The sequence below is a fragment of the Curcuma longa genome, chromosome 20 (genome assembly GCF_044706935.1).
Source record: "Curcuma longa cultivar G26 ecotype Majalengka, Jawa Barat chromosome 20, ITB_CL_G26_1.1, whole genome shotgun sequence".
NCBI classification, from domain to species: domain Eukaryota; kingdom Viridiplantae; phylum Streptophyta; class Magnoliopsida; order Zingiberales; family Zingiberaceae; genus Curcuma; species Curcuma longa.
The window spans coordinates 5,267,883-5,290,937 of record NC_133880.1 but is presented as its reverse complement, the minus strand read 5'-3'; the positions used below and the strand labels follow the sequence as shown (position 1 = coordinate 5,290,937).

The following is a 23,055-nucleotide window of genomic DNA, read 5'->3' as shown; positions in this document are numbered from 1 at the left end:
GGGAGTCCTAAGAACTCATCGATGATAGTGAATATAATTGTCTTTTATCTTATAATGAATTTATGATATATCTTATCAAGTCTTAAAATTCACTGTTATCAATTTATATTATCAAATTTAGATACTAAGGTATATATATTAAGGAGATTTTTTTTAAATGATTTAAAATTCTTTAAGTTCAAAGTTAGTTTTATCTAATTTTGAACAAAATTAGTTAATAGAGTTAGAGAATTTAAATCAGTTTAAATTAAAATTAATATATTTTTAAAAATATTTTTAATATATTCATGTCCTCAATATCTAAATTCGATAATATAACTTAAGAATAATAAATTTTTAAATAAGTAGAGTAAAAACTTAAAAAAGAGAGATACTTTTAAGAACAATAAAAGAAGAAAGAGTATAATGGAAATGTGTTGTATGATTTTGATATGGTAAATCTAAATGGAAATCCTTAAAAGATAAGCAGTTCAATAAAATGCCGTTCTTTTTATTCTTAAATTTTAATTCATAACTTCAATTAAACATCTCGTTTATATATATATCATTTTATTTAACAATTTGATCCTTCTTAATACTATAAATTCTGAAGCCATAATAACGAGTTTCACATTTTCGTCGTTTTTAACGATTTGACCCTTCTAAATACTCACAATTCAACAAATTAATCCCACGAAATCGAATTACAGCCAGTCATTTCCCGGCGATCGCCGAGGCGAGGAGGGAGCGGAAGGCCAGCTCGTCGCAGGGGACCGTGAGCCCATCGCGGTGTTCGAACCCGAACTCCTCCTCCGCCAACCGGAGCAGCCGCTGGAACTCGGGGTGCTCCAGCGAGGAGATGGGCACGACGAAGCGGCTCCGGCGCTGCTCCCCCACTACGTACACCGCGAAGTGGCCCTTAGGCACGTCCGCTGGCGGCCTCCGCTCCTCCTCCTCCTCCTCCTCCTCCGTACCCCGCCCCTTCAAGCTCGAGCACCGCCTCAGTATCTGCTTCAGCACCGGGCTGCTTTGAAGAATCATCTTGCTCCGCTTCTTCGTTCCCATTGATGAAGCAGAGGAAGCGTGAGCAGAGCAGGAGCAGAGGAAACAGAGCAAGTTTGTATGCTTTGGGATGGAGAGTTGGGTGGGGATTTTATTTATGGAAGCAATAAGGTGGAGTTGGATTCAAAAATAAAACAAATAAATAAATAAATAATAATTATTATAAGATTACTCAATTTTTTTTATATAAATTTATAATTTAATTCATATTATATATATATAGAGTATTTTTGATATTCTGCGCGACTCTGTGTGCTGTGTGACCCCGTGAGCGACACAGCCGATCCATCGCCGTTGCCGCCGCCCTCATCCGCCATCCAACCACCGTCGGTTGTCGGCACGAACGATCGACGTGCCACTCGCCGGCACGTCGGTCGACGTCGGATTCCGATCGGATTGTGGTCGAAATCCAACGTAATTTGGTCGAAACGCGGCCAAATCACGGCCGAAGACCGACGGAGGAGTGGTACGCGGCGCGACCGCAATTTGACCGAATCCAAATGGCGCGGTCGGAATGGCACGCCGAAGACCGACCGAGGAAGGACCGTCGTGCGACGTCGGTCCTTCCTCAGTCGGTCTCCGATCGCGATTTGATCAGAATCCAACTCTGATTTGGCAGGAAATCGACGCGCGTCACTGCCGACTGCGTTTCCGGCCAAATTGCGTCGGATTCCGGTCACAATCTGACCGGAATCCGACGTCGGCCGACACACCGGCGAGTGGCGCGTCGATCGTGGCCGGGTCGGCGGCTGGCGTTGGCCGGACGGCGTCGCCGAGGGCGGACGGCAGGACAGCCGACGGGGGGTCGGGGCGGAATACTGTACATTCCCATATTTGGACGGTCAGATTTGCCATGTGATCGCGTGATGGATGATGGATCGGGTGGCGCTCACGGACGCGCACGAGGGAATCACGCACAATCATATACACACACTCGAGCTATCTTTGTGGTTTAAACTCTCCACTCTCCATCTTGTCCCGCAAAGGTTGTAATTCATTAAACCAACCATGAAACTCTAGTGCCACTTGTTGGGAATTGAATTGAATTGAATCCTTCATTTTTATATACTTTAGAATGTTTTAGCATTACCATTGGCTTTAAATTGGTCAAGAGTAGCCAAACTTCTTTGCTAAAGGGTGGTTCTCCACCTCCTTGCAAGGAACATCTCCTAAGAACCATCATATGTTGCCCATTAAACAAGTCTTTGTGCTACCTCCATTTCCATGGATGTCTTTACCTCTTTAACTATGACAAGATTCCATAATGTTTTCAAATCATTGATCACATAAAAGTATATGATATTATGATATCTTCTAAACTTTGAGAGTACACAAGATTTATGCATAGAAAAATATATAATATATTTATAGATAGATATTCATAATTTTAATAAGAGGGCCTAATTGTTAATTAATATACAAGCATTTGAAATGGTATGAATGTGTTTGAAAAAGACTATTTCATATCAATAAAATTACTTATTATGTGAAAATTGCTACAATTTTGGAGGGTATTTTTGACATTTAAGATGATATGTAATAAACACGTGACTTTTATAGGGATCTGGGTTGGGCTCCTAATGGGCTGAGAAGGCCCGACTAGTTTGGCCTGGCACGGCTCGATCCAGCTCTCTATATAAACCATCGAGTCCAACCCTAGATACGTTTGATTTCTCTGGCGCGCGGGACAGAGGAAGGGCAGCGCGACGGCGACGGCGGATAGGGTGAGGTAGGAGAATGAGTTCCTTCTGAATCGTTTCGCCTTTACGAATTCCATTTCTCATCTGAAACTTTTGCTCATTGATCCGTTCGAATTTTCGTTTTAGATTGTGCGTTTAAGTTCGTTTTAAACTTGAATCGATGGAGACGGCGGCGGCGGCGTATGGAGCAATGAAGAGGACTAAGATAGGGCTGGAACAGCCACAGGAGGAGCTGCACCGCATCCGGATTACTCTGTCATCCAAGAACGTGAAGAATCTAGAGAAGGGTGAGGCGATGTTTGATCTGGCTCAAGCGGCTAACACTTATGTTTTGTTGTTTGTTTCTGGAATTTGATCGTGTTTTTGTCAGTTCAGTGTGCGCGGATCTTGTAAGGGGAGCGAAGGACAAGGGGCTGAATGTGAAGGGGCCTGTGAGAATGCCCACAAAGGTTCTTCACATCACCACCAGGAAATCTCCTTGTGGAGAAGGTATTATTTTCTCTGTGTACCACTTGTATATACGTAATTATATGACTTGAAGTAGTATGTATTGTAAAAGTAGTCAATTTGTCTTTAGCACATCCAGTCCACCATAAGGTATAAGCAATCCATTGTAAGGTACAATTGCTCATTGCTAGTAGTATTGCAATTGATCAGAGTATTTAGTTTAGTGTTCATACTATTAAAAAGATATAATCACAAGTTTAAAAGTAGGCAGTAATAAACACACAGAAACAATATGAGAGTCCCAAATATATGAAGCAATTATACATTGTTGGTACAATAAGTATCTCAATGATCAAGGAAGTTTGATACTGAGTTTCTCAACGAAGTCTCAATAAATCAAGATGTTTATAACTCATGCATGGTTCAATATCTTTGGTTATCTCTACTAAGTATCCTTTGATATAACAACTACAGGTTTGGGTATAACTTTTAAATTTTCTGAACTAGTTTTCTTTTTTGGTTGAATCTGATTGATTGAGATTGGAAGAGATTTATATAAGTTCAGTAGTAGCAAGTGAAATTTACTAAGTGTTGATAAATCTAGTGCTATATATGGTGCGGGTAGCACTTGGTTTTTGATGCGCAGCAACAAGTGGAAGGAAGGCGGTTGCTTTGCTGTCGAGGTCTGAGCAAGGTGGTTCTGCTGTGCAGAACTACTGAAGAGTCGAATCTAGTGTTTGTGGTAACCAAAGAAGATGAGTTGGAGCAAGTCTCTCAACCTCAAACCAATGCAACCAACCATGACCAAGTAACAACAGCATCATTTGGCAAGAGCTGTTCTTATTGAGATTGTCTGTTGATATTGGTGAGGAAATCAGTAGACACTGGTTATAATGTGTAGGAGATAATATTAAAATTATTTATCTATTTTTTCGTGTTTCTAAATTAACTCTCAATAAACATCAGTTGTTTGCATTTCTCTTATTTTTTTTCTTATTTCTCTCCAAGTAAGTAGATCAGTATGGAATTTGATATCGAATGCTGAATCAGAATTCAATGTCGAACTTGTTCATGTAGGAACAAACACATGGGATAGGTTTGAGCTCCGGGTACACAAGAGGGTTATTGATCTCCTCAGCTCTCCTGAGGTTGTGAAGCAGATCACCTCGATCACGATTGAACCTGGTGTGGAGGTTGAAGTGACAATTGCAGAATCATAAAAAACTTAATAGATATGGAATGCTATTCGCTATGTTCTAGCATTTCCAGGTGTTTCACAAATTCTGTAGGTAAAGCTGGTATAAGTTTATTACTATTGAAGATATTAGGCCAGTCACTGTTTTTCTTGAAAAAAATAGTATGACCCTAAATTCACAGGACTTGCTTGTTTTATCGAGCTCAAGATTATGGTAAGTCCACAAGACTTGTTGGTTCCTATAATATTTTCCTTCTCATTAGAATATGATAATTTTTTTGTTATTTATCACGTCGTTCTTAATGATCAAACTAGCAGATCTGTTAAACGAGGTTCCTTTAGGCTCTCGCTCCCACGGAACAATCGAATAATGCTGACTATATCTAAGTAGAATGACACCCATCTTCTACCAATCTGGTAAAGCAAATAAAGAAATTAGTAAGAAACTTCTTCCATAAACCTGACTTTCGTTTACAATAGTTCTATCCATTCTACTTTATTCCATTAAACAGTCTATTAAATTATATACGTATATCTCTTCAATACTGCGTCATTCCATCCGTAAGAATAATTATTGTATTCTTGGTCAATCATATTCAGCGAATCAAAAAGAATGAAAAGCATAGAACACTCGCTGCCGTATTGGAATCTTTGACTTTTAATATTATTTTTTTCCTTAAACACGCATTTATATACTTCAACAACTCCGCTAGAGTTAGGTTCTTCAATTCAATTCTTAAAAATATTTATTTCTATGTTTATTTTTTCTAAGAAATATATACTTTTAAATAGAACTCACAAATCAAATAACACAGGGAAATTTAATAGGGTTGTAAATGAATTTAAATAATATTTTTGAATTATATTTATCAATATGATTTTTATTAATATATTAAACAAATAATTTTTTTTAAAAAAATTATTTTAATAAATAATTTTGAACATTATAATATTTCTATGTTTTAGGTTTTAGGACGTCCTCATCGCAATAAAGCAAAGTAAATAGAGCTTATAATTATTCTTTTATGATTTTTTCTTGGAAAGGACAATTCGGTGGCAAATTGTAAAAACCCCCTTGCGGCTGAATATGGATGATCTTTCGGTGACATCAATGCTGACATCCATCGGTATAACCACGGTTCATGGTTCATGCGAACCAGCCGACGACCAAGAGAAGAAGAAAGACAGAGGGAGGGAGAGAGAGAGCGGGGTACTACGAATTGGTCTGCTCGCCTGCGGATCATGGCCGTCACCGAGACTGCAAACGGCATTGATCTGGCCGCCTATTCGGCGTCGTCCGCCGGCGATCTCGACGGAAAGGAAGCGGCCGACTCCAATAAGTTCATGGATCTCGCTTCCGACGCCACAGTTGTCGCCGTCAGCGATTCTCTCCCTATCCTCCGACCTCACGCCGACCCTGATGGCTTCCCCTTCGAGGATCAGCAGCTGCACCGCGTCTCCGATCAAGGGCGGCCCGCGGTGGCGGAACGATCCCAGGGAGCGGAGCAGGAGATGAGGGATCTGGAGGAGCTCCTGTCGAAGCTGAATCCGATGGCGGAGGAGTTCGTTCCGCCCTCGATTACCGGCGTTGGGGTGCCAGCACCCTACGGAGGCTTCGGCGTCGGGTTCTATGGGGTTGGATTTGGGGCGAGCCTTGCTTTGGGGAATGGCGGCTTCGATGGAGGCGGCGGATGGAGGGTAAAGGTTTTGCCTGTGTTATGTTATTCTATTGCTCTCTTTGTTGATCCCTTATTTGGGTTCATTTCGTTGATTAGACTAAGAACGGATACGGTCAGGGGAAGCGGCGTCGGATGAATAGCCGGACTAGTCAAGCACAGAGAGATGAGGTGATCAAAAGGACGGTCTACGTTGCAGATATAGATCAACAGGTAAAGAAACTATAGAACATCCTTCCTTTCAACGTTGGCTGTGCGATGGCAATTCTTGGACTGCTTTTTATCGGGACTTATTTCCCATTTTACTGTATGCTCTTCTTTTCGCTGTTATGCTACTTTTATTATATTTTATTTGGCAGGATGACTTTTGATTATTGTAGGTTTCATATAGAATTTCCACAGGGATTGAATTAAATAGATGAATCACATTGAAATTGGGTTATGTGCCCATAGATTTTGGCTCATGCAAGTGTAACTTGTAGTCAAATATTTCTGTATATTTTGAAAAAAAAAACATATTCACCAAATCTCTTTAATCACAAGGGCGCACAAGAACCAGTTGAAATGGGCTTGAGATGTTGGTGATCTGTGAAAAGAAAAAGTCATGCACTGCAAAGAATTTGATAGAAGCTGTAATTAGGAATCTTTCTGATAGAGATGAAGTGAATTTTGAGTGTGCTATAATTTGGTAAATCTAGCTTTTTTCTTATGTTTGGTTAGAAAACTTGATCCAAAGATGTTTGAATGTCACAATGACTTCAAACTTCATGTTATCCATAGGGGTACAATGTGGCTTCTGATAACTAGCTTCAAGAATTTGATTCAAGTTTTAAATAGATTGAGATTCAGCAAGACATCTCGCTCAGTGGTTCTAGAATCTAGAAAACCAATAAGATAGACACGTACCATTCTTCTCAATTTTCAAGAGTTTTACATATTAGGGCTTGTTATGAATCCTTCGCTTTGTAGCTTCTAACCAATTCAAATTTGTTTTTAGCGGATTTGTTAGATGGTTTGAAGGGCCTAAATATCTTGTAGAGTGTAGATTAACCTAATCGTGGAAAGAAATATGGGTTTGCATATGAGATTGAAACATTGCCATTTTCACTTGAAATGAATCTAAAACTAGGAATCTAGGATCCACGATCTTTTATTTCATTCATTCTTTTCTATCGATTTGGAGATATTTTAGCCATTGTTGTCTTTGTGCTTGTGAGAAGTAAACTCACAGTGAAACACATCTTTGATGATGGATGATACCATTACAGTTCCTTGTGAAAAAAATAGTGCACATATCTGCTTATGTATTTGACATTATGCTGTGTACAATATCATGCATATAGATTCGGAAAGAGACAGGACTTTTAAATGTGTGAGGATAGATTCAGAAAGAGACAGAACTTTTAAATGTGTGAGGATAACCCTTCTCAGGTGGTAATGGCTGCTAAATAACCAAAGGTGAAGTTCTTTCATCTAAAATCATAAGCAAGAAATAGAGCTGGACCTTCTTAGTACCAACAATGTGTAAAAAATTTCCTTATTTCTGGATCTACCAGTATAGCATTATGAAAGAAAGAGTCTATTGGTTCCTTCTTTGATGAACCATGTGAGTGACATATCCGAGCTTGCATTTTTTGGATGTCTATTATTATTATTTTATTTTTGCATTTTTTGAAGTGCCTACGCTTCCTATACAATGCAGATTAAATAATCATCAAAATGTGTATAGGTTTGCTGAGAAAACACTGAAAATAGGAAGTTTCAAACATTCATATTTTTACTCTTATCGATTTGGAGATATTTTATCCATAGTTATTATTGTGTTTGTAAACTTCCTAATGCATTCATAAGACAGTAAACTTTAGTGAGTATATCTCTGATGATGAGTGATAGCATGCAGTTCCTGGTCATGGTTGATATCATGCTTTGAGTTGTTTGCCCATATAGCTTTTACTATTACTCCTCTTATTTTGGTATTTTAAAAGTGCTACAGAATTACACCAAGTGACTCGGTTGAGAATCTTTAAATTGAGCTAATGTCGTTTCACAGTTAATGGATTTATGCATTATAAACGAAGAGTTTATTAGTTTATTCTGTTGCTTTGCTATATGTAGTTAATATCAGATTGTGCAAGCCTTTCCCTTAATGCATTAAAAAGATGGCTAAAATCTGTGTCCTGGATATGTAGGTTACTGAAGAAGAACTTGCAACACTTTTCAACACCTGTGGTCTTGTAAGTTACCTTAATGCTTTGCAAGCCACTTCAATTCGATTCATTTGTATAAAATGCATCACCATGTTTTATCTTTCAGGTTGTTGACTGTCGAATGTGTGGCGACCCAAAAACTGTTCTTCGTTTTGCTTTCATTGAGTTCAATGATGAAGGCATGTACAGCTCAATATATCATTCATTGTTCTTCTGCAACTAAATTGTTTATTCATATTTCTGTTCATTATTTGTGATTATGCAAATCCAGAGGGTGCAATAGCTGCTTTAAATCTGTCAGGAACCATGCTTGGGTTTTACCCTGTAAGGGTCCTTCCTTCAAAGACCGCAATTGCACCTGTGAACCCTACATTTTTGCCAAGGGTAGGAAAAATAAGTCCTTCATGTCATCTTATGTATTTTCTATGCTGCTATTGTTTTATATCTGACTACTTGAGCATTCCTCTGGTTTCAGTCGGATGATGAACGTGAGATGTGCTCAAGGACTGTATACTGCACAAATATTGACAAGAAGGTAGGTGATACATTCTCACATTGGTTAAACCATCATTCTAATAGCAGTTTAATACAACTTCTTTTTATTGGTTTACAGGTTAGTACATTTTAAATAGTAGTCACTTAGTTATTTCTCACCTTGGGTTAGTTATGGCCTTGAACATTAAGTGGAAATAACAATTTCTGTCAATTACTTTGACAAACAAAGAAGTTTGGCCTTATATTAGAATGAATATTTGCAGTATGAATTTGACTTCGATTTTCCACGAACAATATCAAACTCACACCTGAAATTTGATTGGTTTTAATGAATTTCAGCACTATATTATTCTTTTGATTATAGTTGCAGTAGCTATGTGTTCATCACTAGCTTCCCTGTTGTCAAGTCACTATAATTTTAGGTGTCTCTTGAACATAAAACATTGCATTTATTTTCACCTTTTAGGTATCTCTTGTGCTATATTTTCTCTTCAGCTTTTATTTCTTATGTGCTAAAGAAATTCCTCTCCATCCATTGCATCAAAAAGTTCTCTTTCCATCATGCAGAATGTAACAAAGATTTATGTAGCTGAAGACATCGCTGCAAAAGAATTGAAATAAGAAAGCAACAGAAAACAAAAGGCTTAAACAACCTCATCAATAAGTATGAGTTAACTGTTTTTATATATAGATAAGTCCTCGTTATGTACCAAAAAACCCCATATTAACATGCTAGTAATCAATAGGATTATTGCTGGTGGGTTTAGTTCTGTATTAGTATTTTAGGCTTAATATTTTATCTAGAGTCTTGTATATATCAATGCAATTATTCTACATTCTCCAATAACTCTATTGATGCTAATACCTCTAACTTCTGAATTACTTAAGAGGTGTTCTCTTTGTTGGTATCTTTCGGCTGAACATCTTGTGCCTCAATGCGTTCCTTTTTCTTACACTATTGTATTTTCAGGTATCTCAAGCTGAAGTTAGACTCTTCTTTGAGTCCATATGTGGAGAGGTATGTATCCTCTGTCCATATTGTGTTTTGCTCTTTAAAGTATTTCTGCTTAGAATAACTTTCCAATGCAAATCACGACTCTAATGCTTCAGGTTTACCGGTTAAGGCTTCTTGGAGATAATCATCATTCTACTCGGATCGCATTTGTTGAGTTTGTAAGGGTTAGTACTATTTGCTCTACATGATGACACTAAACTTTATGATGCAAATTCCTTGATTTTCACATATTAGGCCAAGATATTTATCAATGACAAGACTTTCCAAACTCATGGGTGTTTTAATGATTTTAAGAATGGGGAGGGGCACTTCGAAAAATAAATTAAACCTTGGGGGAAAGGGGAGAGTTAAAAAGATTTTTTTCCCTAAAAGTGTGTTCCTTAGTGTGTACAAGACTAGAATGAAGGAGGCCATCACAAGAAGGTTCCTTGTACAACGGCATCATCCAGGATTGATCCTGGTTGGATCATTGCTATTAGGGGGTGTTCATGAAAAAACGCTTTAAAGAATGCTTTCTTCATGCTAGTTCTACCTTGCGGTGTGGCACCAAACTCTGGATGTGCCACAACACATTATTACAGTGTTACTGACTTATTGTATTATGACATTCCAGTGCTCCCACTATCTTATCTAATATGTTGAGTATTTGTTGGAGCTTGCTTTTTAGTCTCGATAGCTTCTCTTCAACTACTTGAATATTCAATCCCAGAATTAGAATTAACAAATTTCTGAACTCTGCATATCCTTCTTAATTATACCAATTTTTTATCTTATAGTCTTTGATTATAAAATAGCAGTGTCAGAATTTGAAGTTTTGTTGCTTCAAACTCTTTTTTTTCCAGGCTGAGAGTGCAACTGCTGCACTGCACTGTAGTGGGGTTGTCTTAGGATCCTTGCCGATCAGGTACATTTGCATGCTATCTTTTTGGTTATAGCATCACATATTAAACCAAACTGAAATATTTGAGTTTGAAATATCCGATTGAAATTGAACAAAAATCATTTCGTCTCGTTTGAAACTGTAAATTATATTTATATATAATATTATATTCTCTCTATACGTCCGTTAAAGCAAGATTTTGTGAAAATAATAATAACCTTTTTTGTAAGTTAAGATTTATGTTGATTAATGAATATAACAAGTAATAACAATAAATCATACTAATTAAAATGCTAACTTGTCTATATATGCATGTATATATATTATAAAATCTGAATGTTTAAATTCAGTTTTAACAGTTTGTACAAGCTCAAACCGAACCAATAATTTTAGCTACCTTATAAATCACAACTATACCAATAAATGACAAACCAATCAAAAACTAGTTTTCAAGCAAGATTTGCATTGAGAATTAACAATAAAAATTGAAAATATGGTAATAAAAATAAAAGGTATGCTAATTAACATATTTACTTACATGTGTATGTATGTATGTTATAAAACCTTAATTGTATGCTTTGGTTCTGTTTTATTGGTTTGTACAAGATCAAGCGGAAACTGATAGTTACCGATCTTGCAAATGTAAACAAAACCAAATAAACTATAAATAAAAAATTTAAATTTGGATTGATTTAGTTCGGTTTTGCTTTATTGATTTTAGAGTGTGTTTGGGCCTTCGTTGATATCACTTTTCTGTGGCTTAATTTCTTTTAATCAGTTGAAACATCGGTTGTGAGCTAAACCAGCTATTGATCTTGCAGGCTAAGCCCTTCCAAGACTCCTGTGCGCCCTCGCTCTTCTCGCCCTCCCATCCATTGAATCTTTGTAGGTTGAAGAAGTGTTCCATAGCTATACTACAAGAGAGGCATATACACCATTTATGATACATTCTGGCTCTGAAGTTATATTTCTTCTGATGAAGAGATACTTATTGCACATAGAGCTTTGAAATATGATGTCATCATGTCAAAAAACCTCACATGGCAATGTAAGCGGTCAGCATATTTTACTTCTTTTTTTCAGACTGATTTTATTATTTCTATCCTCATCATATAAACGTCTATTTATCTCCAGCCGGAGATTGAGATGTCTGTTTTGACACTGTTTTTCAGAAGTCGTGGAAACTTTGCTTGTTCGTGTTCCTACTTGCTATCTCGTCTTGATTCTGAGTTCTGATCTATTGATAGAAATCAAGTCAACAACAACAAAACCGTCGATGTGGATCTCAAGCCGAATGGGAAAAAAATTGAGGATTGTATTATGCTTTGATATTTTAACAATTGTGATTTAGTTATTTCAATTTTCAACAGTGGTTCTGTCCTGCATTGTAGTGTCAAAAGTATTGAAAGTTCGAAATAAAATCTCGATGAATCTAGTTGTTTATCAACCTATTTCATCAAATATATCATCGATATAGATATGTTCTTGTGCTTTTGCTGCTTGTTAACCGTATATCTATACAAGCACTGGTCATTCTGAGACTAAACTTAGTCTTTACTGATGATTCATGCATATCACAATCATGGGATCATGTCCCAATGCTGTTCATTGTGAAACTCAGAGAAAAAAGAGAGTAAATGAATACAAAACCAGAAACTAAAACAAAACTGATCCCCGATATAGCATTCAATATAACTATCCAATAACTGGAGGATCAAACAAGAGATCATTGCTCAGACTTCAGAAGAACAACTTCCGCGATCTTGATGAGGGCGAAGAAGTTGCTGCTGTCTTCAGAGGATGTGCCGCATTGTTACTTTCATGGCTATCTACAACCTTCGCTGCCTTTGGATCCGCAAAGAGAGTCCTTTGGAATGACTGAGAAAAACCTGTTGCAATTATTGTCACGTGGATTTCTCCACTGTAACGGTCGTCGACAACAGCTCCAAAGATGATGTTTGCAGAAGGGTCTGCAAGGCTTGTCACAACCTGCAAATTGTGAATTAAAGATGAGCTTTTGAACAAAATCCTGGACCTTTTAAGTAAACCATAGGGTATATATATACTAAGAACCAGTTCGAAATGCATGATAATTTGTGCCGGTTCGAGAGATACAACTTACCTGAGAGACCTTGTTTACTTCTTGCAATGTGATATCCTTTCCTCCTGTTATATTATACACAATTCCTGTAGCAGACTCAATTGAAGAACCAATAAGAGGTGCTAGTGTAGCTTGCTCAGCTGCTTCTTGCGCACGGTTCTTGCTGGAAGAGACACCAACTCCGAGCATGGCTGTTCCAGAGTTCTTCATGACAGCTTTTACATCTGCAAAGTCGACATTGACAAGCCCAGGAATCTGCAAAGTTGGGAGAGGTCAGGTATCATTATTATCCCTGATCTTGCAAGGTGTATTTGACACAAATATAAAAAACTCACTGTTATGATGTCCGATATCCCTTGCACCCCTTGACGTAGAACATCATCAGCCAAGAGAAATGCATCTTGAAGAGGTGTATGCTCATCGGCGATGTCCAACAACCTATCATTTGGAATCACTATAAGAGTGTCGACACTCTTCTGTAACTTTTCTATAGCTTCTAAAGCCTGAAAATTGCCAAAGCACCAAGAAAGTCACTGGAAAGGCTTTACAAAGTTCAACTATTTAGGTGAGAGTTGCGATGACAGCAGTTCCGAAACACGTTTCATCATTCAGTGTCAATTAGAAAATATGTTAAATAGAACTACTATCGTAATAATGGAACATGTCATGAAGTATTAATAAGTAAAAATGCTTAGAATTTGAAGACTCTTCAGGAACCAGACAGCATGTGATTGTCATGGTAACATGGTATTGACTGCAAGGATAATGACCAGACAGCTTCATTACCGCACAAACAGACCAGCACTCACCTGATATGACCAAGCCAACAACAACACTAACAACCAAATATGTATCCCATTACGTGAGGTCAGCTATATGGATACTCCTACGCCATTGGCCTCAATCCCCTACTATATTATCATTTATATTTAAATTAACTTTATCTTATTTTATCGTTGCTAACCAAGTTATGGTCTCACATCGCCTAACAGTGAGCCTTGGCATGGGCTGATCAGCACTTAATGTTGGCTCTGTAAATTGACTGCCCCTACTAGTTCACTTGATCAACAAATGGTGTGCTACTGTGCTTGCACCTCATCTTATGATATGGTTAGTGAACCAAAATCCAAAAAGAAAATTACACCTAGTTTTAGTAAGGACAAGAAAACAATGAAGCCCTCGCCCAAGTGCATAAAAATATAAAGAACATTCAGTAATTGGCATGATTACAATGTCAAACAATGAGAACATCTTGTAAGCAAACATATTATAAGAAAGTAAGGAGCCCCATAAAACATCATATCTGTTTGAGGAGAAACATTGACTACAACTTGAGAATTCATTCATATATGAATTTACAAAATAACACAGTTAAAAATTGGAAGTAGATTGTGTGCTTCACAAATAAATTGCGCCAAGTACAGAAGCACTTCCCATGTTGCATATGATGCTCTATTTAAGGATTTATTTTTATCCTTTTATCTTTACTAAAATTTCATCTCACTGTAAGCTAATATATGTCAGGACTTTACATATTGGAGGCAATCAATGAAACTGAAACACAGTTAGTTATAAGAACTTCGGTAGCCAAATATCTTTGAGCAGCATATAAATATTTCATACACATTTCATACAATCAAACAACGCAAACTATTATGGTATTTGTTGCACAAGTGAAAAGTACACATCATAACCAAATGAAAACAAAAATGAATATGAACAGAAACAATCTGTAATTAGAGAATTATTAACACAGAAATTATAGTTCCTGAAGTTATACAGAATTTTTATTCTATGTGCAGATATAAAGAAAGAAAGTGAGTGAACCTGCCTGTAAAGAGCGCTTACGACCTTCAAAACTGAATGGATACGTGACCACACCAACAGTCAGATATCCGGCTTCCTTTGAAATCCGAGCAACAACAGGAGCAGCACCAGAACCAGTTCCTCCACCCATGCCAGCTGTTATAAAGACCATATCTGAATCCTTAAGAGCATTTGCAATGGCTTCTTTTGATTCCTCAGCAGCTTGCTCTCCAAGAAGGGGATTTCCACCAGTACCTGCATTTCAAGTGATGAATTAGCTTCTCTAATGAATTTATACACATTTTACATATCAATTTATCACTAAAGAAAGTAATCAAGGAAAAAATGTCCTATATGTTTCCTTTTTTGCTTTCATGCTATTCTCACATATAGAAGTCTAAAAGCATCATGCATAACCAACATCATTTTGTTTCTGCAGCCATGTGATCAAAAACTTAACTAGATGTGGCTAAACATTAAAAGTGAAATGATATGACACATAGACCCAACAGGATTTACATCTTTTCCTAAATCAAACTATCAATTTGTCCTTAGCATCTTATAGACCTCTAAAAACCACACATGGAAGACAAACTAACAATATGAATTGGAATCCATAGTAAAAACATGCAGAATTCCAAATAGTTGATACTTTCATTAGTAATCTTTCCTAATTTCTAATACAAATAAAATAAATGGCAGAGTAATGCATCTACCAATCTGGTACCCACTATCAGATGATGTTGCTGAACCAATATTAATTTATAAGTTCAAGAGTACCCGACCTAATCCACGAGTCAAGACTTCTCCAATCTGGAGCGGATTTTTTGCTTGAGAATGCAAAAGTGCCTGGGAATCCGTGTTTATTGAAAAAAACTCAATCCCCTGTCAATCAATAAGGCAATGGAAATCCACATTAGATTCCACTTTATTAATGAATCTATTCATGGAAGCGTTTATTGAAATGTAAACCATCAAACAGAAGAAACCTCAAAAACCTAAGCATCTATTGATTGGACAAAGAAAGTTATAATTGAATATTGCAGATGCAAAAGTTAAAGAAAATCAGACAGAAAGGAATGTGAGCTTATTATCAAACACTCGAATCAAAATACCTTTCCTCACTTAGAATTGCACCTCAATCAAGCAGTTAGTCTAAATCCCTAGCTTATCTAAGGGAAATGGAATTACAAGTCCAGCCTGCACAAGTTTACCACAAAATAAAAATGGTCCGACTTGTTCAGGTAGCCAATAAGAATTATCTGACAGTCTAAATAATCCATAATGAAAATAATTCATTTTGAGAAACTGACGAGAGAAGAGCAAGCTAACACCATTCACTACAGAGCAATTTCAGTAAAACCTACACGTGTAGCTTTTTCTTCTAGCATCACCATCTAATTTGATTTTTTTTTAAGGCGCATTCTGACTCTAAACACATACCTAATCTACTCGCCAAATACATGTCTAGACTAGTTCTGTAAAGAACACCAAGTCATTTGACTTTGCTCTGCTACGTTTTATCATACATACAAATTACTTTCGAGAACACCAATTATCAAACCGCAGGTAAATCAAAGACAAGAACACATGATATTGTGGTACTGATAGTCTAACCCCAAGCAAATTGCAGAAAACCAACTGCACAGAAAAAGGAGAGCTGCACGAATTTAGGTATTCTGAATCAACCACATGGATGCGGGCAAGTCGATAACAAAAATTGCATCTGAGCGCAACGAACAAAGCAATAATCCAAGTAACAACAACTAGACGACAACGGACAGGAACCTGCAAGCCACTCCCAATCATGCGGTTGACAGCGTTGTTTCCGCCCCCTCCGACACCGACCACCTTAATCCTGGCTGACTCCACCGGGACGAACGGCGAGGAGCATCGGACGACGGTGACAGACACTGGCCGCCGGAGGGCCTTCCTCTGGGACGCCGGAGACGCAGAGGGAGCGCAGAGAGCGGGAAAGGAGGAAGGAAAGGCGGAATGCAAGCACCAAGTGTTGGAGAATCGAAGGGACAAAGCCATTGACGAGGGCAGAGCTGAGAAAGGAACAGCGTGCGACCCTTATAGATCCGGAGGTTAGGGTTCATGAAGTGAGAATATTTCAGTTTGCTCCCATACGTTTAACAAAATATTGTCGATTAATACTGTAGATCCAAAATGTAAATCAAAGAAATATTAGGTGTGACTTATAAATCTTTAATGGGAAGAACTGAAGGGTGAATATGCAATTTTTTTTACAATTGACCGTTAGATTTTAATAAATGAATTTAAACAGAATACTTACTCTTTATTAAAAAAACATATTCCGAATTATACTTAAAATAACACTTTCCATATTTAATATTATCCATATAAACTAGTTAGTTAACCACATTACTTATTTATTTATTTTTAGATTGCAGTTAGTTAACCACATTATTTATTTATTTATTTTTGGATTGCATTGTATCGTACCTTAATCTAACTATAATCAAGCAACTTAAATTCACTGTAAATATTTAAATAAATTTTAGCTGATTTTTTAAAATTGACGTGGGTACTTATCACTGAAATCTCCACAATATAACCGAATTAGTACTTAAATGATAAATTATGATATGAAAGCAAGAATTAAATCCTCAAAAGAACAATCGAATAAAATCTCTCCCAGACCGTTCGATCACTGTGATTTATCCCTTTCAAATAATTGTAAGACTGACATTGAAGAGCGCTTAAAGTGAACGTTATATCTTTTGCCATGTTTAATAGGAAAGCTCAAGGACTAAACGATGATCCTTTTCTATTATCACTAATAAGACCAACGTATAGGAGCGTTTAAAGTGAACGTTAGTTGTGAGTGTCATGCCACATTCATGGATATTCTTCATGCTATAAATCATTACTTTTCTATTATTATGGTTCTTTGGTGATCAACAATGGATATTCATCATGTTTAATTTTCTTCAAAATATGGAGATAACTATTCTTCAACCAAAATATTGAGATATTTACTCTTCAAGTTCTTACTTGTCACAGTGATAATTCCTTGGACTTGTTCTGAGAATAGAACTGACTTTAACACACCGAAATGTTTCGAAATGATGATCTCTGCAGTCTTAGTGTTATCAGATTGGATAAAAACACTCGAGGATCATGAATGTGTGTGAGCTTAGAATCTAACATGAACGTCGAAGTCGAAAGTAACCGATACCTGTGCTTTGTAGAAGAGAATTTTTGGAACGAAAATGGCCAAAGCAAAGGCAGTGAAGGCAAAGAGTAAAGCTATTTCCTGAACAATCCGGAACCCTGAAGCGTCCTGCAGTATTCAGAAATGGTTGGGGATTTCTTTATCAACTCCCAGATTTTAGCCGAGTTCCGCAGCCATTCACGCTCAGAGATGTTCCTCCCAAATGGATGGCCATTCATCGACAATATCTAAAGAAAAAGATAAGACGATCACAAATTACAAGAACAAATTAAGCACCTTTTTTCCTCATGCTTAGTGTCGAAACAAGAAACACAAGTGTATTAATATCTTCTTTTTTTTTCCTCTAAATGTAATGCTTAAAAAGAGATGATGACAATAGATTGAAGGATGGAGAACGTTACTTGATCCCGTAGCTTTCCTACTGCAGAAAAATAGCTCTCAAATTGTGGTTTGGGTTTTTGCATGTTATTTTCTCTCACAGGGAGCAGAAACACATCTGGTTGTTCAGAGACTGAATCCTTCGCTGTCGAGCTCAGAGAAGTAGTTCCAGATTTGTTGATTCTGAAAGAGGATGAATGGAAGAACTGCAACAATGCTTTCCTTAACAGGGACCCGTTAAGAAGAGATAAATCTTGATTTTGTAGTCTACAAAAAATCAGATAAATAATCAGAAAAAGATTCTAACAGCATATTGGCGGCAAAGACCTCCAAGTGAAGGTCCCAATGCGAGTCATAGCTATTAAGCGATATAATTAAATAAGCAAGCCATATGAGTTGATCAAGATAAAAAACAAAAATGACCTTGGAAAACATTCTAGCTACCAATTCAAGCAATGTGCAAATCACCAAAATCCATGGAGAGTTGAATAGAAAATTTTACTAGCACAAGAGAACCAATACCAGTTTTCTTTTTGTAATCCTCTTTGGTTCATATTATATGTGTGCACGTGAACTTCACAACAATAAACTGAAAAGTTAGAATTATCCAGGTCGAATGTTGTAGATAATACACCAGTAGTAATTCATTCCTGTCTACAAAAAAGGTGGGACAAATGTGTATAAGATAGTTGAAGAATGAACATGATGCTCACTTTGAATGGACAAAAACAAGGGCAGCTGACAAATCTTCACTAGTAGCCAGAAGATTGCCTCTGACTTCCTTTTCTAGTGCAAAATTACCAGAATTCAGTAAAGATGGTTCTGGTATTCCATGCTTCAATAAATCAACCTGCTAAAATATAGAATACATTATATAATGCCGACGGGTACAGCAATCTGACTGAATTTTGAATAAAATGAAGCAAAACAAAGTTCTAGAGATGTAGTGCTAGCCTTTACAGGTTTCCATAAGAAGTCAATGAATGAAGTTTGATTGAGAACTAGCAAAGAGTTTTTAGTTTACTGGACAGAGGTTAAGCTCAAGGGGTCTCATTGTGTAATCAGCTCTTACAAATTAGTACATGCAGTAACTTTAAAGTCCCATAATTTAGAATGTATCCACTAGTTTAAAATGGAACAAGTACCTTTGAACATGCTATTTCAGTCTGTCATTACATACCATGCAATTAGATAATTGGATAATGTTCTCAGGGACTTGTTGTATAATAAGAAAGTGTAAATGGAATCCATTGTCAAAATGCTACCCACTAACTACCATGATAAACAGCCACATACTGAATTCATGAATCCCATCATTGCAAACAGATGCTAGAAACACATTGAATTACTTAGTTTTGACTGCCAGAAATTTTTTACTTGTAAAAAGATACTATGAATCAGAAGAAGTAATAAATCCAATGATGATCACAACTATGGAATTATGTCATACTAAATCTTAAAGCTCACATACTGACTCTAATATGAGCAATGGCTACCCCGTGCTACCCACTCCACAACTACCATGATGATTTGAGATAGAATGCCCGTAAGCATAAGCTGCCACACACTGAAGTCGTGAATCCCTTCTGAGACAACCAACAAAACATTGCAAACAGATGCTAGAAACACGCCCAGCTAGAATAGTCTCTTGCAGCACACAACAAAATAAAAAATGCTGAATCAGAAACCACTAAAACAGATAATAAAATGTATATATAGAAATGGATTTGATTCTACATCTAACCTGAATTCCCATCAGTTCATGAGCTAAATCTGCAGGTAAGGACTCTCCAGTCAAAACAGGAATAGCAGATGAACCATCGGGCTTCATCATATCTACTAATATAGAAGGGCTAAATATTGGCTGCATATAGAGTAAAATTTGACAAATGTAAGCAGAAAAGGATGTTACAGCACCAAAGCATTCTTAAACAAATTAAAGTGCTATGCAGATCGTCATTAAGCAGTCTTTGGCTCAACTATATGGGATTGACTGCATGAATCTTATACCTCCAATGATCTCTATGCAACTAAACTAAACAAAGAAACTTCAATGTTGATAAGGGTTACACTTCATACAAAAGTGATAATCCATATGCTATAAATCAAGCTGCCCCTTGGGACATGAGGTGCAATGCACACCAATATAATCATCCAAGTTTCTATAATTACTAAAATTGAATGATTTGATTGCCATATCAAAACACTAAATAGTTTGAAGAGAGAACATGAGCAAGCGAAGGACAACCTCCAAAATTTTCCTTGGTTGTATAAAGATGAAAGAGGAGACAGTTTATATTATCAAGCATTATATGAACTCTGAAAAAATGAATAGTTAAATCCCTTGATGTGCAATTTAAAGAAGAAAATTGAATGAGAAGAACAAAGTGTTAAAAACCTGGGTGAATACTGTTCTAGCATCAATCATATTCTGTCATGAAATTGAATTAAAAACAAGAGGTATGATGATCCAAATGCAGGTCCTATCACATGTATGCATCTGTTACCAAAAAACTCACACATCAACTAACCTGGGCATCAAGAAGTATCAGTCGTTCAGATGATACCCTCAATTCAATACCGACTGTACAGTGTTTTGCCATGGCTCTACTTTCATCAGACTGTGTAGCAAAAGGCGGAAGCATTCCTGCAATAACATTTTTGCACTTTCAGAAGACAAATTATCCACACTTTGCGGTTGTCCACAGCAGTGCATTCACAAACAAATGTAAAAAAAAAAATCTAATTGGAAAATACTTAATATACACTAGAATGTTATAATTTCCCAAAGCAAACGATGTCTAGCATGTGTGGCATCCACAATGTTGCATGGAGGATATTTGTTTCTCAGCATTTAGAAATGGCATTCTGTGCTCATGGTAATTTTACATGTAGGGATACCATATTATATGATCAACATTGAACACTTAAAGAAAGTATGAATCAATATTCTCCCCTACCACAGACTTGACTTCGTTTAGATTATTTTCCAAATTTTATTGCATCTAGAAGTATTTATTCACAGTGCTTTCTATTACCTAGGAACTCTGATACTCAAAAGTCTTTTATCACTAATACGTACAGTACACATCGGACACTTTGACACTAGAAGTCCAACTTGCTATTGGCATTTCAATTGATCGTGTGTAAAATTCGATATAAAATGAGATATAAGACATCTAAATCTGTAATCATATCCGATAGTCATGTCAGGGTTTGAGTACTATAATGTAGTAATTTGTTTTCATTTGATAAATTTTCTAAGGTTGCTGGGTCTAGAATTACAAACTTACAATAATGAATTACTCCACATTCTAAACCAACTTGTCAAGAAAATCCTTTTGGTTCAGTAGCAACATGGGGCCAGAATTGTATTATTAACAAATGAGTGGGCATATCTTGAGTACTTCTAGTATTATACTCAGACGAAGTCCAAGATAGCAAGTAATCTTTTAGCTTGTGTTTCGGATGAGTGTTTTTTAAGCTTCAAGGCTTCTTTCCCTTGCACCTAAGTTCAGAAAATATTAAGCACAGTGCTCACTAATTTCTAACAGCCAGGCTTTCACAAAATTTAGGGGTTATTTCTTGAGAAAACTGAATGAAAAAACCTTAAAATAATAATAGTAATAAAATTTCTTGTATTGAAATAAACCAAGAGTTCACATTGCAAAATAAGGAGAAATAATACTTTAATCAGTCCATTTTTCAGTCGTTAAAGTTTCAGCTTCGTGCTCTTAAAAGGCCAATTGTGGACTTTATAGAAGATCCAGAAGTGTAGGACAGAAAGAAAACAAACAAAAAACACAGACAACATAGCTACCTGGATCTACAAAGACATAACAAATCACACAACAAATTTACATCTCTGCAATAAAAGAGATAAGGGCAGCCCGGGGCATGAAGATCCTATCAATGCTGATCCCAGGGAAGGGTCATTTGTACACATCCTTACCATACTTTACAAGAGGTTATTTCCGAGATTTAAACTCGTGACCTCCAGGTCACACGACAACAACTTTATTGTTGTGCCACGGCAGCAATAAAAGAGATAACAAAAATATATATATGAGGACTTCATTATATCACAAGACGCTGAACTGGATTTTTATCTTGATTTTCTTATGCCAAATCTCATGATTCAGCGCCTTGTTTATGGAAAAATTAATGAATTTTAAAAAGGATAAGCTTACAAGACTCTTTGATGATACCTTCCTAAAGGGTCAACCAAAGAAGAAACAAAATGTTTCAAAATCACATTATTTTCTTCAGCCAGAGTTTTCAAACTAAAAAAAAACCGTTAACACATTCAAAACAGGAAGATTTATACCTGGGGAGCTTCCGTCGAATCCATAAAGCTCATTCATGATAGTAGACTTACCAACCCCAGGTGGTCCAATAATTCCAATCACAGTGAAATCGGTGTTCTCAGTTAGAAACTGCACGAAAAAAAAAACGATCATCGGCTCAGAGTCCTTCATCAATGTTCACCGCTAGTGATGAACTACGAGGGGTAATTCAGCGACGAAGAAAGCATCAGTTTGAAAGTTCGCCACTGCTCTAGGACTAAAGAGTGAGGATGCTAGCGAAGTATAGAGAAACGCGAACCGGAAGGATCCGCTCGGTGTGAAACTCCCAGGATTCGGAGAGAAGGTTTAAAGATCCGGGCTGTTGGGCATTTCGGGACCGGTGAACGACGGCGGAGGGATCGTCCTCCCGGCCGAGTCTCTGGGCTGAGCCTGCACCGCCCGCTGGCTTGGCGAGGAGAATCTTAGGAGGAGGTGGAGGAGGAGGAAGCCCCGACGACAAAGAGGAAGAGGGAGCCAGAGGGATCCCCGAGGAAGGAGGCACGCCGCCCGACATTCCGGCGAGCGTCGAGCGAAAGTGGCACGTCCGCCGCGAAAGACCCAGGGGA

The 23,055-nt window shown here is 37.1% G+C and overlaps 5 protein-coding genes across 5 annotated transcripts; 2 read left to right on the top strand and 3 right to left on the bottom strand.

The window, feature by feature from the left end:
• Positions 1-643: 643 nt before the first annotated feature.
• Positions 644-1,044, bottom strand: LOC141813762 (protein SMALL AUXIN UP-REGULATED RNA 9-like). Its single transcript, XM_074701746.1, has one exon. It carries the CDS (start codon positions 1,042-1,044, stop codon positions 694-696), a length of 351 nt encoding a protein of 116 aa, XP_074557847.1. The 3' UTR covers positions 644-693.
• Positions 1,045-2,722: 1,678 nt separating this feature from the next.
• Positions 2,723-4,628, top strand: LOC141813761 (small ribosomal subunit protein uS10y-like). The gene is made up of 4 exons (XM_074701745.1): positions 2,723-2,770; positions 2,868-3,028; positions 3,117-3,230; positions 4,266-4,628. The coding sequence occupies exons 2-4, from the start codon at positions 2,902-2,904 to the stop codon at positions 4,406-4,408; spliced, it is 384 nt and encodes a 127-aa protein (XP_074557846.1). The 5' UTR covers positions 2,723-2,770; positions 2,868-2,901; the 3' UTR covers positions 4,409-4,628.
• A 958-nt stretch (positions 4,629-5,586) lies between these two features.
• Positions 5,587-12,159, top strand: LOC141813760 (polyadenylate-binding protein-interacting protein 12-like). The gene is made up of 11 exons (XM_074701744.1): positions 5,587-6,081; positions 6,159-6,272; positions 8,249-8,293; positions 8,373-8,445; positions 8,538-8,650; positions 8,742-8,801; positions 9,732-9,779; positions 9,872-9,940; positions 10,619-10,680; positions 11,478-11,704; positions 11,829-12,159. Exons 1-10 carry the CDS (start codon positions 5,626-5,628, stop codon positions 11,533-11,535), a joined length of 1,098 nt encoding a protein of 365 aa, XP_074557845.1. The 5' UTR covers positions 5,587-5,625; the 3' UTR covers positions 11,536-11,704; positions 11,829-12,159.
• Positions 12,160-12,172: 13 nt separating this feature from the next.
• Positions 12,173-16,615, bottom strand: LOC141813759 (cell division protein FtsZ homolog 1, chloroplastic). Its single transcript, XM_074701743.1, has 6 exons — positions 16,352-16,615; positions 15,349-15,448; positions 14,589-14,818; positions 13,093-13,260; positions 12,779-13,012; positions 12,173-12,645 (listed from the first exon to the last, which is right to left on the bottom strand). The coding sequence occupies exons 1-6, from the start codon at positions 16,598-16,600 to the stop codon at positions 12,397-12,399; spliced, it is 1,230 nt and encodes a 409-aa protein (XP_074557844.1). The 5' UTR covers positions 16,601-16,615; the 3' UTR covers positions 12,173-12,396.
• A 1,192-nt stretch (positions 16,616-17,807) lies between these two features.
• On the bottom strand, positions 17,808-23,003 carry LOC141813899 (uncharacterized). The gene is made up of 8 exons (XM_074701898.1): positions 22,749-23,003; positions 22,471-22,579; positions 20,675-20,790; positions 19,888-20,007; positions 19,690-19,778; positions 18,857-18,994; positions 18,167-18,410; positions 17,808-17,992 (listed from the first exon to the last, which is right to left on the bottom strand). Exons 1-8 carry the CDS (start codon positions 23,001-23,003, stop codon positions 17,840-17,842), a joined length of 1,224 nt encoding a protein of 407 aa, XP_074557999.1. The 3' UTR covers positions 17,808-17,839.
• Between the last annotated feature and the right edge of the window lie 52 nt (positions 23,004-23,055).

Bases quoted from the DNA above. Each gene is read 5' to 3' on its own strand.
- LOC141813761 (XM_074701745.1), top strand. From the start codon at position 2,902: ATGGAGACGGCGGCGGCGGCGTATGGAGCAATGAAGAGGACTAAGATA. The intron at 3,029-3,116 runs GTGAGGCGATGT...TTGTCAGTTCAG, and splicing joins CGTGAAGAATCTAGAGAAGG to TGTGCGCGGATCTTGTAAGG. The intron at 3,231-4,265 runs GTATTATTTTCT...TTGTTCATGTAG, and splicing joins GAAATCTCCTTGTGGAGAAG to GAACAAACACATGGGATAGG.
- LOC141813762 (XM_074701746.1), bottom strand. From the start codon at position 1,044: ATGGGAACGAAGAAGCGGAGCAAGATGATTCTTCAAAGCAGCCCGGTG.
- LOC141813899 (XM_074701898.1), bottom strand. From the start codon at position 23,003: ATGTCGGGCGGCGTGCCTCCTTCCTCGGGGATCCCTCTGGCTCCCTCT. The intron at 20,791-22,470 runs GTATAAATCTTC...ATGTTATTGCAG, and splicing joins ATTCGACGGAAGCTCCCCAG to GAATGCTTCCGCCTTTTGCT. The intron at 20,008-20,674 runs GTTAGTTGATGT...CTCTATATGCAG, and splicing joins TGATACTTCTTGATGCCCAG to CCAATATTTAGCCCTTCTAT.
- LOC141813759 (XM_074701743.1), bottom strand. From the start codon at position 16,600: ATGGCTTTGTCCCTTCGATTCTCCAACACTTGGTGCTTGCATTCCGCC. The intron at 14,819-15,348 runs GTCGGGTACTCT...CTTGAAATGCAG, and splicing joins AGTCTTGACTCGTGGATTAG to GTACTGGTGGAAATCCCCTT. The intron at 13,013-13,092 runs GTGAGTTTTTTA...CCAACTTTGCAG, and splicing joins GGATATCGGACATCATAACA to ATTCCTGGGCTTGTCAATGT.
- LOC141813760 (XM_074701744.1), top strand. From the start codon at position 5,626: ATGGCCGTCACCGAGACTGCAAACGGCATTGATCTGGCCGCCTATTCG. The intron at 6,082-6,158 runs GTAAAGGTTTTG...TTCGTTGATTAG, and splicing joins ATGGAGGCGGCGGATGGAGG to ACTAAGAACGGATACGGTCA. The intron at 8,294-8,372 runs GTAAGTTACCTT...TTTATCTTTCAG, and splicing joins TTTTCAACACCTGTGGTCTT to GTTGTTGACTGTCGAATGTG.